Here is a 15,000-nt window from a genome sequence, read left to right on the forward strand (position 1 = left end):
ATTAAAAGGTATGATATTTTTACATAAAGAGCTACTCATTGTTGGCACTAAGTCATTGAACGGTATAGGTCCAGTTTCATACAGCCGTAAGATGCAAGGAAAATAGTACATGTAACTGATAGAACTGAAATTATATGACAATTTTTATTCAGAGCAATTCCTCTGCAAATTGTTGATAAAGAAATTATTCAGCAGGTTAGACATGCCAGTGATACATTTATTTTAAGGTGCTCATAATGTTAATGCGATGTCAAGCATACACCGAACGTGTAACACATTTCTGTGGAATGTCAACTAGTTTGTGTGTTACAGCACAATTGTAAAAATTATTAATTCTAATTAAAAGCATCTTTGCTTTCATGATAGTAAATTTTATGCATTTCATTTCAAGTAGCTAAACATTCCTTCCAATTTCTAATTTCTTTGATTTTTGTTTTTAATTCATTTATAATAATCTCTGGATGTGTGTATTAGCTACCAGGTGATTTGACAGCTGCTCAACTGTCATTCCTCGATGAGCACTGGAGAAAATTGTTTTGTGTTGATAATTATGCTCATTATCATGAATTATTCTATCAATATTGGGACAAAAATGGAAAAAAGGGACATCAGTATCCATCTTGGTGTAATATCAGAGCCCATCAATTGCCCCAAGTGTTGAAATTGTGCATTCTTCATTGAAGCAATCTAGACAAAGTTTCAGGAACTGAAGAACGGTGCAATATTTTTCTGACAGCAAATTACATGTAAGAAACAAACTTATAACAGTAAGGCAATATCTATTATTCACTTAAGGTCTTCACCCCTGGGGGTCCAGAGGGCAGCACTCCTGGGCTATACGGATAGGTTGGTTATATCATTATAATGTAGTATATAAATACCATAGGGGACCAGGGAGCAGGGGGTTTTGAGTAGGGTTTGTGGTGTATTACCACAAGGTTTGCCAAAAGCTGATGTGTGTTCCCATATACTTTTTGAAATTGGCACTTTGGTTCATAGATTTTGAATAAAAGCAGACACATCTGATTTTCAAACTTTTTGAGTTTTTTTTTACGTGTTTTTAGTATTACATTTAAGCCTGTTTTACCCCATAATTTCCCTGATATACATCATGTTCTCCCCTACTATCGGGACTTTAAAAATTCTAAACCAGCCGTTTGCGATGGAGAACAACATCAGATTCACGTGATACACATCAGGAAGAATTGCAAACAAGAATTTAGATTGTAAGATTCGATGGCTGTGAGAAACTGGAATTTTACCTCAGCCAGGAGTGTTGGGACATATTCACTGGAGGTGCATGAAGGCTCTCCCACTAGAACATAAATCCATTGAACTGGATAAATGACTGTGGGCCTTAATCTCTTATGCCTCTGGAAAACCTAGCTGTGTGACTGACAATACATGCACCATGAATAGATTTTAGCTACACTTTAAATTTTCAAAGAAGCAGATGAGGTTGATGATGATGAATATTAGATCTGAAGAATTTTTTCTATGATGTTAACCTTTGTCACATTTAGATGTGTGTATTATCTATTGGTTATTCTTAAAATTAACAACAATAGCCAGCAAGTGTCTCGTGAAGAGGAAAGGCACTAGGGTACTTAGGTCTTGAATGATCAAGTGCCACACTTGATATGACACATACCTCGCACGACAGGCTGGGCACCATTTGGCTCAGGTATTGGTTTGAGAATACTTGCTCCTCAATATTTTCTTCAGGCATGTTTTGTGTGTTCTTGAAGGTGTAGTGTTATTTATCCCAATTTCTTCATTTCATGATTAATCCTATTATACATTGTAGTTACAATTGCCTTCTTTTTTTTTCTCATAGACATATATTTATTTAATTTCACTGAATTTCAGTTGCTGGATGAAAACTCTCAACTGATCAAGACTATCACAGAATACCAGAGCCAAGGAAAATCCCACGAAAGCTTTCAGTAAGTTCTTAACTTTTTTCTTTTTTTCTTTTTCTTTTTGTTTTCTTATCTCATCTCTAAATGTCTAAATCATCAGTGATAAGTTTAAGGTGGATTCCTTAACTGATATTTTTCAGTTTTACCATATAGGAAATTGAAGATTTTTTTTTATGATACTATTATTTAAACACGAGAATAAAAAAAGAAAAAAGACTTCCTTAGTTACTTCAGAAGTAAAACAGGACCTCTACTGATGTAGAATTTGAAAGTGGTGTTAGTAGTGTTTATATATAATTATCATTTTTATTAGTAGTGGTGGTAGTTTTGTTTATGTGATGGTATACAATAATTTATTATCCTATTTACTATTTTGTATTTTTTACCATCACATTTGACTTATGATATTGTATATTTATTATTTGAATAACTTGAAAGCGGTGCATTAAATTATTTATCTGTTATTTTTACTGTACTAATATATTTCTTATTTTAGTCCTAAAAAACTTCAGGTATATCTAGCCCAAATGCATTACTATTAAGTGGAACGTGGACTAAAGAGAAAAATGTTTCAGGTACCAGCAGTCACTCCATCGCAACCTGATGTATTTGGCTTCAATGGCTGATAACTCTCAAAACATGGCCCAGCTTCTCCCAGTAAGTTATTTATCATTGTTCCTTTAGATTGATGAAATGTAGGTCATAAAAATATATAATTTCAATGGATTACTCCAATTTTTTATTGCAATAGTTTTGATTTTGGCATTGATTGCATCATTTGGTTATGATTAACCAAGTTACCTGATCTTTATTGATACTAAAAAAAGAAATTGATAATGGTAGTGATGATAAAGATGATAAAAATAAGTTTGACCAGATTTGACCTACTTGTAGACATCTTGATTAAGCAACCTTTAATGATTGGCATATCTTTACTCTTAATCTTGGTAAAAAAAAATGAGAAGCAGAATCCGTATTATGTATTCAGTCCTCTTAGGTATAATGTTGGCAAAGCAGACTTCACATCATGTAATCATATTTTTCCTTTTCAAATTTGATTTTTGGATGATTGATAAGATAGCCTAGAAAGATGGTAGAAAGAGAATTACTTTTGCAAATTGATGACCTTGACCAGAATCATATATTGCCACCAGTTGATATTTTGCATTAATTTTTCCTGTTGTCTCTCAGCCCCCACAGGTTCCAGGTCAGCAGGGCCAAGGGGGAGATGGCCCTCAAGGTGGCCCCCCACCAGGCCAGGGGCCCCCAGGGCCACATCCTCCACCGGGGCCATACCCTGGACAGCAGCCAACACCTTACAGGCCTCCTGGTCCCCCAGGGATGACTGGAGGACCACCAGGTCCTGGGGGGGCTGGATTCAGGATGCCCTATGGCCAGCCCCCCCATGCCCAAGGGCCGTACTCCCAGCCATACCCTCCACAGGCTCAGCAGGTTGGTTGAAGCGCTCTCCAGATGACTATACATATTGGTATATCTGTAGGTGTATATGTCTGTGTATGTGCATTCATATGTAAGTATGTATGTGTGTGTGTGTGTGGGGGGGGGGGGCACATACACATATGCATATACATATACATATATAAATACATAATAAATAAATATTGGAATAATTCTCATTACAGTATGGTCAGGGAGGCTATCCACCTGGGTCATCAGGACCTCAGGGCTACCCTGGTAGCTCCTCAACACCACCTGCTCCTGGTGCAAAGGGCTATGGCACACCACCTCCTCCTTCATCAACTCCCGGATATCCCCAGTATCCACAAGGACCACCGCCACCAGGATCACAAGCCCAAGGCCCCCCAGGACCTAGCAGTCAGCCAGAATTCAACCAAGGGTCACAGCCTTACTCGGGCACCACACCAGCTTTCACTTCGACGCCATCTTCCACAACCCCTACGTCCACACCCACAAGTTACTCGGGGCCACCATCACAATATCCTGGTGGTGGGCCTGGCTCTCAGCCCTTCCAGATGCCTCCCTCGTCTGCCCCTCAAACATCAGTCACGCCCACTCCGCCAGGGCCTCCACAGTCTACTACTGCTCCTCCAGCCACTTCAGCACCAGGAGCCCCTCCGCCCGTTGTAACGTCGACGGCACCATCAGGTCCTATAATGTATCCTGGTGGTCAACCCCAACAGCCTCCTCCAACCCAGCCTCAACCTCAGCCTCAGCCTCAACCACAGCCTCAACCGCAACCACAGCCACAGTCACAGCCCCAGCCTCCACCTCAGCAGCAGCCCCAGCCCCAGCAGCAACCTCCGACACAAGCATCTCCAGTTCCGCACCCACCTCCTCAGCAAGCGCAACCACAGCAGACAAGCTCACCCAATCCTCCCATATCGGTTGCCCCCTCGTCAACGCCCACGCCGCCTTCCTCTCAGAGCTACACAGGCACACCCCCGCCAGTTTCCTCTCAGGCAGGTGGGCCTCCTTCTCAAGGCCCTCCACCCCCACCACAGCAGGCTCCTGGTCCCTATCCACCCAATTCACAGCAGTATCCAACCAGTGGTGCTCAAGGGTATCATCAGGCCTACCCACCAAGTCAGTATCCGCCTGGATCACAAGGTGGATACCCACCTCCTGGGCAGTATCCTGGAGGACAGCCATATTCCCAGCCATATGGAGCGTATCCTCCGCCCGGCAGCCACCCCGGAGGTCACCCAGGCAGTCACCCAGGTGGTCATCCAGGAAGTCACCCAGGTTATGGAGGTCCAATGCCAAATGCCCAGCCTGGATATCAGCATCCTTCAGGACCAGGGTATGGCCAAGGATATCCTCCTCCTCCTGGTAGTCAGTATGCGCAGTACAGACCATCCCCGGGGCAAGGACCACCGCAAGGACAGTTTCCGGGCTACGAGCAAAGCCGATACCCGGCCTATCAGCCGCCGCCACCATCAGGACCCCCGTCAGCTCCACACTGATATGTTAATCATCTCGGTGCTAAATGTTATACCATAAACAGCACGTACCTGTCAGATCTATGTACAATTTCTCAAGTAGGTGGGTAGGGCTCTTTTAAGTAGCTGATTACTCCAGACAAATTTCTGATGTGAAGGCATAGAATGTATGAAATGTTTCTTAGATTGAGTAAGAACAGTTGATGTTGGCTCTGACATTAGATGGATGACCAAAATATATGGGGCTCTTGAATTGACATTTTCTTCGTTAGATACAGTAATATATGTAGCTAGTTTTTTATTTTCTGTATTTTCATGGATCTGATTATTTTCTGAAAACCACAACGGTGAGATAGGTTGAATGCGACATTGTGTGGAAATTTCTTAAATACTTTTTATTTTGTATGGGGAAATTCAACCAAAGAGACTTGTTGAAGAGAGAATAAATAATTTCAACAAATCATCTAAGCATTCACTTTGTTCCTAAAAGATTCAAAGTTTCCTATTACTAATAACTGGTATTCTGATGATAACATCTGTGTATAAGAAAATCTTTAGACATTTATTACATTTAGTTGCTAAAGTTTTGAGTAAGTTTATGCTAGTAATTCACCACAAATTGTAAAGCATTTCTATTTATAGTTACTTTAAGCACATGCATATTTTTTTTATGACCATCATATATATATGTAGGATTGTTTTTCCTTTTTACGAAAAAAAAATTATTTGCCTTCACAAAAGTAAAGATAATCTTTCTTGGTCTTTTCATATTACAATGGAAAGCCTAGAATTAAAGTTCATTAAAGCTCAAAAAAAGAAACACTGCTTTCATTACGATGAAAATTTATAGATTAGGTTTGCATCATATGTACTGTAAAATGATAAACCTTTATTGATCAGAGAAGAGACTAAAACAAAAGTTAACTTGAATTACATGAATGGTTATATCTAATGCTGAAATAAAACATGGATGGAAATACAGAAGGTAAAAAAGCAAATGGAATACCTGAGCTTTAATATTCTTTGATATTTTGGTGTTAGATTAATACTAAAGATACAAAAAAACACTCATTTGCCATACAGTATTTTCTGGCATTGATCATGTCAGGTGAATTGTATATAGCTAATTATATGTGGAAGAAATATTGAAAGAACACAAATTTTCATGTACAAGAACTAAAGTGATATTCTGAAGTTTTAATTGTTGTCCAGTAAATATACAGCCTATAATTAAAAGTTGTATTTTGGGATGATTCTGTTAACGTAAAAAGACTTTAGTGAATTTTGAATCATTTTCCTTAAATTTTGTTCAGAGAGCAGGATGTGTAGCCTGGTGCTGCCTATTAAGGTTTCTACTTCTTCACAATGTGGAGAAAAATGTCCGTAGCACTGAAACGGAAATGAGAACCACCCTTTTTCACAATGAAATTTGTCGGAAGTGCTTTGGTTAGAGTTTTGAAAGTTTGTTAAGCCTTCTTTTGAAATGTTTAATTCATGATAATCTTATAATCATATTTTGTTCATTTCTACTATGGGGCACAACAGAGATGCTGATTACATTTTCTAAGATTAAAGAAACTTTGAATTTATTTTTCAAATCTTTATTATTCTCATCTCCTTATTCATGCCTACTTCGAGGTGAATATCTAACTGTATACGATAAATAACTCGCTGATGACGTTGCTTCAAATTGTTAGTATGACTGGCGGAAATGTGGTTGTGTGCAACTGACTGTACAGCTGTCAGAGTTAAAGTTCTAAACTCATTCACTTATTTTAAAGGAATGGCTTTAGAGGTATTTATTAATCGTTATGTAAGCCACTTTCTTCTTATTTATTGCCATTTATACATATGTACCAGTGAGAGATTATTATCCAATAAGATACAGTGGCTGTACTCCTGTAAATAGGTTTTAATATTTTTATATAATTTAGCCAATTTTTAAAGTGTCGTGCTGCGCATTCGACATTAGGTTTCCTTAAATTATCCTTCTGGAGATTGTAATTGCCTCATCAAGTATTACCTTCCCACTTCTTCTCGATCCTTTTACTTCAAGGAAAGTTTGCATTTGATTTCTTTTGGTTAGAATCTTCAGCTTGATATCCAATATTTACAAGTAACCAGCAGGACAAACTTTGTATTAATCAAGAATAAAGTTTAAGTGCAGTTTTATTGCACTATTTCCTAAGTACTTGTTTGCAAATGAAGTGACTTGTGGTAAATAAAGTATTAAAATAAAAGTCAAGAATGTTGTGTGTCTCTTATTCTCAGTTTTACATTTCCAATAAAAGAAAAGTTGTATTTAGTGAGATTGATATACTCTGAAGTTTACCAAATACGCTTGTGACTCTCATTTCAGCTGATATGGGAGCAATAGCTCTCAATTAGTAGAATTATACAGTGTTAGTAAAATGTTAAAAGCAAATACTGTTACCATATTACCATATGTGGAAGATTATATTCATGATTTCTTTTATGTACAAAATAAAGATCTGGTTAGAATAATAATTGGTCTTCAGTGATACATTGTCTTTCTTTAATTTAATTTTCAGATCTGTGTGGTCAAACAAAGCAACATAGTATTTCTGTCATTCAGTACTCATACATCTAAAGTCCTTATATCTATAAGTCTTATTTTAATTCTACTTTTCTACTCCTATTTATGGTAGGGGAAATGTAATTTGAAAATTGTGCAATTCTCTTCAAAATTACTTTGACATGAATGCAGTTTTGAGGTAACCTGGCCTTCAACCATCTCGTTAGCATGGTTCTTCAAAACAAAAATGGTAACAGCATTAACTGTATAGCCTTACAAAATTACTGGCACTGTGATATGCTAAACATGAAATGGAAAGATAAATTGTAATGTTTTTTTTCTTCAAAAGTGAATTGAGATATTTTACTTATATTAACCCTTTAACAATGGTGACATGTTTTTTTGTCATGCATAACGCTGGAGCTCTGGCCTGATGATGAGCGTCATAACATTCAAGGATTTTGGATCAATGTTATATTATTGTGCTATGGGTAATGAGTGAATGATGATGACAATTGCAGTCATAATGATTATAACTGCCGTAATATTAAGCAAAATGAGTTACACCTAACATCCACAACCTAGATGGCACCACTCTCCTCTAGCACCAGCAGGAGAGAGACCCTTGAATGGCACCCATCTACAGTCTCTAGCAAGCACTAACTTTATAGAGAGATGGCACTTAGCAAATTGCTGACTTCCTGCTCTAAAGTACCGCAGAAGAAGTATGTGCAGGCAGATTGAGAGGAGGAAGGTGACTCAAACCATGCCCAGTGTCTAAAACATGCTCCTGTGCCCTTAAGGATGCCTTTTACTATGGCACTCACAGTCATAAGCACAAGTTTCCTTCCTCTTCCCAACCTCTTCAGGTTATCTTCATTGTGGATGGCTTTGTTTCATATTCGTTCATGACAGCACACAAATATGAAAAATGAAGTTGCTTTTTGTCCCCCCTATAAAACAGCAATACTTCTATCAAAGTGAGTATAAAGAAAGAAATGAGCTGATGTGGACCCTGAACTACAATTTATTCAACTGCAAAATTGATGGAGCCTGTGATATGACAGATGTAAGTCTAATTACAGTAAAACAAAAAACAAAAAACAAATATGGCTCTAGATATACAATGAGTGACTAAAGGGGAGAGAAAATCAAGGTATGTTACTGATGCTGCCTTGCTCAGATATAAAACCCATCCTGGAGCCTAGGCAAGCAAATCTATCCCCCATTGGCAATGGGTAATTAAGATCAATTCTTCCCTTCCTTTGATCTTTTGATTAACCCAGTCACGACGGGGGCATTCCAGCCTTGCATGTTACAATACCGGGGCTCTTGAATGCATAGGCCTAAATCAGTTAAATAAACGACGCCGCATGGCGTCACCCAGCGAACGGGCCTTGAATGCGCGGTACCGTAGTGTACCACCCTTCCAGAGAGGGTTAACATATATCATCATCTCCACCAGCCTGAGTCATTTCACCTAAGATGTAAGCCTTTCACAATCTGGTCCTGTTCTTTTAACCTGGATCCTGTTTCCAGTTTCAACTTATGAAATTCTCTTCTATCATACCATTTAGTGACCGAGTTTATTAGTCATCTTGTTAGTTATGTCCCAATCTGTCCATCTGCTGTCTTTGTTTTCCTTTTTCGTGATGTACCTACTGCCATATCTTCTTTTTAATGCGTATTCATATTTTTATGAATATGTTCCCTATTACTCTATTCCCTAATACATATTAACCTCTTCCTATCCTTGAGGTTACTTTCTCCATCATCAATCAGCCTTTCCAGTCCTCTTAAACATAGATTAATTTCCTCTCAAGTAATATTGTGGTCCAATTTCTGACCTGTCATGATGGGGATAATGCATTGGTTGAAGACAATGTTAAGGAACTTAGTTACTATATCTGCCTTTAACACTCCAACCCAGCTTAGAACATTGCTTTATTTTAGTGTCATAGGATGTAGTTGTCTGTACAAGTCGTCCTAAGTGTATGTAGATAACATTGCTGGTACCTTTTTTAGTGGTATTCATGGTACTGCCATCATTTTTATGGACTAGTATCCATTGAGGCTGTTACTTGTATACTTTTTGGGGCATAGATTGGTAAGTGAAGACATTTTTCAAGTGTCAAGGTATTTTCCCCTCTGACTGACACACTTCAACTACAGAAAATCAAGTATAGAAATATATCAATTAAAAATGGCTTGAGGTATACTTCCCTTCTTGAATATAAGGATACAGACAAAATCTTCCACGGTTTGAGACAAAATCATTAACTCTGCATTGCTTCTTTTAAGAGGACAATATAATTCCAATTTCACATTTCCCAAACCCCAGCAAGTGATCAAGTTTGATAATCTGCCATACAAAATCATAAGAAGGAAATTTCTTTGTAATTGTATAAGCACCTGTATCTGCTATTTTCATTTTTTTTATGGTGTTTTTTATATTTATGTTTTCTAGTTTTGGCATGTTATAAAAAAAACAAATATAATAATTCAAGTTGAGCATGGAAGTATACTGTCTCTTCAACCCATTGTGGACAGGTGTCATGACACAGGTGGTTTGGCCTGATGACGGGCGTCATGACGTACATGATGTTCGGAGATTTTGGATCATTGTGCGGAGTAAGGAGTGAGTGATGATGGCAATTGTAGTCATAATTACTATAATTACCATAATATTGAGCAAACCTAACTTCCAAAACCTAGATGGCACCACTTTCTTCTAGCACCAGTAAGAGAGAGAACCTTGAATGGCACCCATCTACAGTCTCTTGCAAGCACTATCTTTAGAGAGCAATGGCACACTGCAAGTTGATGAACTCTTGCTATAAAATACCGCAGATGAAGGATATTCAGGCAGAACGAGACGAGGAAGTTGACTCAAACCATACCCAGTGTCTAAAATGTGCTCCTGTGCCAGAAGGAATGCCTTTTACTCTAGCACTCAAGTCATAAGTACAGGTTCCCTTCCTCTTCATATTATCTTCATTGTAAGTGGTTATATGTTTTGTATTCGTTCATGACAGCACAAAAATACGAAGAAAAAAAAGGTTGCTTTTTGCCCTCCCATAAGACAACAATACTTTTATCATACTTAGTATAAAGAAAATAATGAGCTGATATGGATCATATACTACAATTTTAGTCAACTGTAGCCTTGATAGAGCCTGTCATGTGGCATATATGTTTCTAAACACAAAAAAGGCTCTAGTTTTATAATGAGTGACTGAAAGTGTGTGGGAAGATTCAAATTATGATGCTTCAAGCTGCTCCACTCTGAAATAAAACCCATTCTGGAGACTGGACATGAAAATTGATCCCCTTTCCGCAATGAGTTAACTCGTTATATATAAACCTTAGAAATGCTAAATTTCTTTACTTCTCCAATTCTTTAGAAAACTTGTTTCTAAGTCATGTATTTATAGTAATATATCGAAAATTGCAATTTATTAGTAGGCAACATAAATCCTCACAAAGCTTGAAAGACAATGTGATGAGTTGCCAGAATCAAACTGGTATTTGGACCCTACTGCACCATATATATAATATATATATATATATATATATATTATATATATATATATTATATATAATATATAATATATATATATATATATATATATATATATATATATATATATAATCTTACTGATTAAATTGTCAAATTAAAAACTGGCTTGGAGAGGTTTTGGGTCCCTCTGGGTTTGATATAAGCCCTGACATAGTGTTCTGGGGAGTTTTGTAATGTAAAGGTTAATAAGACAATGTATATTTTACAGAATGTGACTTCTTTATTAAAAAGAACAAAGACTTAGTTATCAAAGGTATATTTTATATTTCTTTTTCTATAAAACTGATACAAAGTTTTCTACTTCAATGATTTAAAGCTGCAAATAGTTTGGATACAAATAATTTAATATTACTGTGTATAACAAACAAAGCACTTTTGTTATTGTTTTATTATAAATCTGACGAGTATGAAAATTGAAAATTCTGGTACCTGTAAAAAAAAAAGATCACTATCTGGGAATGTGAATTAATAAATAAAAAATGGTTCTAATATATTTTCTTCTAAAAAATGACAGCAAATCCAAACAACAATCCAGTTGGAGCTAGCAGCTTTGCCCCTCAACGTCTCCTCCGTTCCTTTTTGTTCCTGGAAGAAGGAAAAGGGTTTCAAAATAAAAACGCTTTTCTGTATTAGCCTGTTTAGTTTTCACAATGCAAGTAAAAAAGGAAAAGAAAAAAGTGTTTATTCAAATATATATAATTCAGTGGAATATTCCTATTTTATAATCACATACTTATGTATAAAACAAGACAATACATATAAAATACAAGGGTTCTACTCACTTTCTTGGACCTTTAACAAAACACCATTCCACGGAGATTGTCTGGCCTAAGATCACAGAGCCATTTAGACCATCCAAGGCTGCTTGTGCCTCTTTAAATGTCTCAAATTCTACCAATGCATAGCCCTGTCAGAGATATGAAAAAAAAAGTCAGTTTTTAAAACTAGGTATTCTTATAATCACTGAATATGCACTGTAACATGTTCAACAACCTCAAAAGGCTAGAGACAGCAATGCAAAAATACCGCAAACCTACCTTCAGGAAACCAGTACGACGATCGAGGTTCAGGTGGATATTTTTGATCTCTCCGAACTCTGAGAATTTGTCATGAATATCGTCCTCCTGTGCCTCTTCGTGAACACCTGTGACGAAGAGGATCCATCCTTCCACAGCTGAAAAACAAAGTCCGTTTCTATCATTAACTGCCTACTCGGTAAGTATCTTTTATTGTCTAGACAAACAGTAGAACATCATCTTAAAACAACCACTAGACGTGTTATCTAGTCACCCGTCGTTAACGGATTAAAACAGTACTTGGTAAATAACTAAATTCTGGATATAAAAAACTGTATATATGGCTTTATAAGTAGATATATCTATAGTGCATACTTTTATTCATGCCAATTTACCATTATTAATCACAGTAATTTAAAATACTAAATACCATACAAGTATTTCTGATCAAACTCATGAAAAGTATAAAAAAAATCCATTAACAACACAATACAAAAGATTTGCTTTTCAAAAAGAAATTAAAAAGAGAAAGAAAGAAACGGCTTACATCTCTGAGGTCCCGGCTCGTCATCAGCTCCATCTACTTCCATGCCCTCATAATGGATGTCTTCTCGCTCGGAGCGGTCTTCGCCACCGAACCCACGGCCCTTCCTCTTCTTGGCCCTCTCCTTAAGCTTGACAAGACCCTCTGTCAAAGGAAAGAACAATCGATTCAAACTTAAATAATTTCAATCAACAGTACCTTTATTATGGCTGAGGAATATCAAATGGCAAGACCTAAGACTTTTAACAAATTTTAATCACTGCATTTCTGAGGAGATGGTTTACATGTTATTGTTCATGCTTGCAACATGGTTACACATTTTTCAAAATGCAACTGTGCACTGCCCCACTCTCTTATTCTGTATTTTTCTTGATAAAGGACTCTCTCTGTGAAAAAAAAATCCTGTTAAAGGTATATGGAAATGTAAGTTATAATCTCTAAATATTAGAAAAGCTAATGGAAGAAGCTTTGAAATTATTCAACTCCAAACATGAAAAAAATATCCCACAGGCATACAAAAATATAAGTAATCAAAATATGAACAAATAACCACATAAAATATTATGATCAAAAATATGTAAAAATCAAGAGAAGGATTCTGATACATATGAAATATCACAGGATAATGATTTTCTTTTTGTGGAGGATGAGGGCCTCAAAGGATTATTAAAAAACTCGGAGTAAAAGTAGCTAGAAGACACACCAATGAACAATTCATTCTCCAGAAGCTATTATAAAAAAGAAAGATGTATAGAAGCACATGTAAACTATTAATTTGCAATGCTTAGACAGTGGTCATGGAGACACTCACAGCTGCAGGCATATATATGGACATACCCTGATCTTTTACTTCCGAGCTTAGGCTGAAATCTTTATCCTTTGTTCGGAGCAATACTTTAGAAGAGTGAGCTACGAGAGAAAAGGTGGAGGAGGAAGGCCGTGAGATGTGTGCGTACTAAGAGGAAATTCATTAGGTGAGTGGGCTATGTCTGTCTATATTTGGAGGTGAAATGAAAATCGTGTGATAGTATTGGAGGGGGGAAAAAAAAAGAAGCTCTTAAATGAAATTCATGTGTACTTGGCAAATAAAGCACCTCTCAGTTTCACCCAAGCATGACCTTCGTGAAAGAGAAAATGTCAGAAAAAAGCTACATATTCCAATCCATATCTTCTAGATCTCTGTTCCCCGTTGAGAACCAAATGTTCACCAGATGCAATACTCTAACTTCTTGTCACAGGGAGAAGACCTATGCTGACTTCTTATATATGCTGTACACAAAAAAAAGCTCTTTATTACTGAAAACTGTAGCATCTCAACAAAGATATAATGGAAAGACAAGGGAAGTCCTTAAACTAATCTCCTGTGGCAATTCTCAAAAATCCTTGCACTCTTAACCCTTCCGAGACAGGCCACGTCTTCAGATGTTCCGCCTGGACTGGGGCATCTTGAGGTGTTGTGTTTTCTATTACCTTCTAAGTTTGATATATGAGTCTATTTATGATATATCAATAAAGTGATATTAATTAGCATTTGGCATGACATATTATTTACACAACTGAAGGAGTAACTAGTTTTTATTTTGTGTGTATGTGTATGTGTGTGTGTGGGGGGGGGGTACAGTGAAGTCATCTGACCCCACATAAAACAGCCACCTCAGAAGGGTTAAATGAATGCAAAGTATGGTGTTATAACTGGTATAAACTGCAAATACCAACTCAGAATAGCTCAATGACTTTCCACTTATCATTATGGGCACACTAAACAACCTAAAAATAATAATAAAACAATAATTCTTTGGGCTTTACATAATAAATAACACGAACCATAAAACATAGTAGGAACATAAAAAGGATAATAGTGGTATTAACAGTTCAAACTGAAGAGGAAAACATTGTCTTTCACCTTTTGCAAAAGATAAAAGAAAGAAAGAAAGATAGAGAAAAAAGTTTGGTGTGATATTTACCTATGCAATAAAACAATTAATGCAATTAACCCTAAAATGCTAGCCTTTGCACAATTCATCCCTCCTTGTGGCTTGGGTATAGCTGTGGACACTTTGATGCTTCAACTAGCAAGCCAAACTAAAGGTAACCAGTATAGATAAAAGAACAATTAGATACTAAAAGTCATGATATTGACATTCCGTAATTCAAGCCACACACCCACCATTTGCTTAAGTTTCCATTATTGAAGGAGAATCCGGGCGGAGGGAAGTTGATAGCAGATATCAGCCTATTGGTTAGTTGCAGATATTTACAGAGATTTGAGCTTCCTTTATGTTAGGAATAGCTTTATTTTTAGAGGTAGGCTGCTATTTATGATTGACTGTGCTCTCCACTATCTATCAGAAGGGGCTCAGAAACATCAATACTGAATATTTTGGAGTTGTTTGGCTTATATAGTCTTCTATTATGCTAATTGTGTCAGATATGCAGGTTCGAGTGATGTGAGCTACCAAAATTGACCAAATCTATGCTGAC

General features: G+C 36.9%; 2 protein-coding genes across 2 annotated transcripts in view; one reads left to right on the plus strand and one right to left on the minus strand.

Annotated features, from left to right (window-relative positions):
• LOC122252437 (uncharacterized) overlaps positions 1 to 7,095 on the plus strand; it is a 7,845-nt gene extending 750 nt beyond the window's left edge. The window contains exons 2-5 of the mRNA XM_043014951.2: positions 1,870 to 1,946; positions 2,498 to 2,579; positions 3,114 to 3,374; positions 3,566 to 7,095. Of these exons, the coding sequence (XP_042870885.2) occupies positions 1,870 to 1,946; positions 2,498 to 2,579; positions 3,114 to 3,374; positions 3,566 to 4,867 (1,722 nt within the window). The 3' untranslated portion in view covers positions 4,868 to 7,095. The remainder of the gene's footprint in view (positions 1 to 1,869; positions 1,947 to 2,497; positions 2,580 to 3,113; positions 3,375 to 3,565) is intronic.
• Positions 7,096 to 11,159: 4,064 nt separating this feature from the next.
• Positions 11,160 to 15,000, minus strand: part of tsu (40S ribosomal protein S12 homolog tsunagi) — a 4,486-nt gene continuing 645 nt past the window's right edge. Inside the window, exons 2-5 of the mRNA XM_043014952.2 lie at positions 12,523 to 12,663; positions 11,997 to 12,133; positions 11,742 to 11,866; positions 11,160 to 11,544 (exon numbers count right to left, since the gene is read on the minus strand). Coding sequence (XP_042870886.1) covers positions 11,517 to 11,544; positions 11,742 to 11,866; positions 11,997 to 12,133; positions 12,523 to 12,663 — 431 coding nt within the window. The 3' untranslated portion in view covers positions 11,160 to 11,516. The remainder of the gene's footprint in view (positions 11,545 to 11,741; positions 11,867 to 11,996; positions 12,134 to 12,522; positions 12,664 to 15,000) is intronic.

The sequence above is a fragment of the Penaeus japonicus genome, unplaced genomic scaffold (assembly GCF_977035675.1).
Source record: "Penaeus japonicus unplaced genomic scaffold, GWHDUDI00000001_assembly GWHDUDI00000008, whole genome shotgun sequence".
NCBI lineage: Eukaryota > Metazoa > Arthropoda > Malacostraca > Decapoda > Penaeidae > Penaeus > Penaeus japonicus.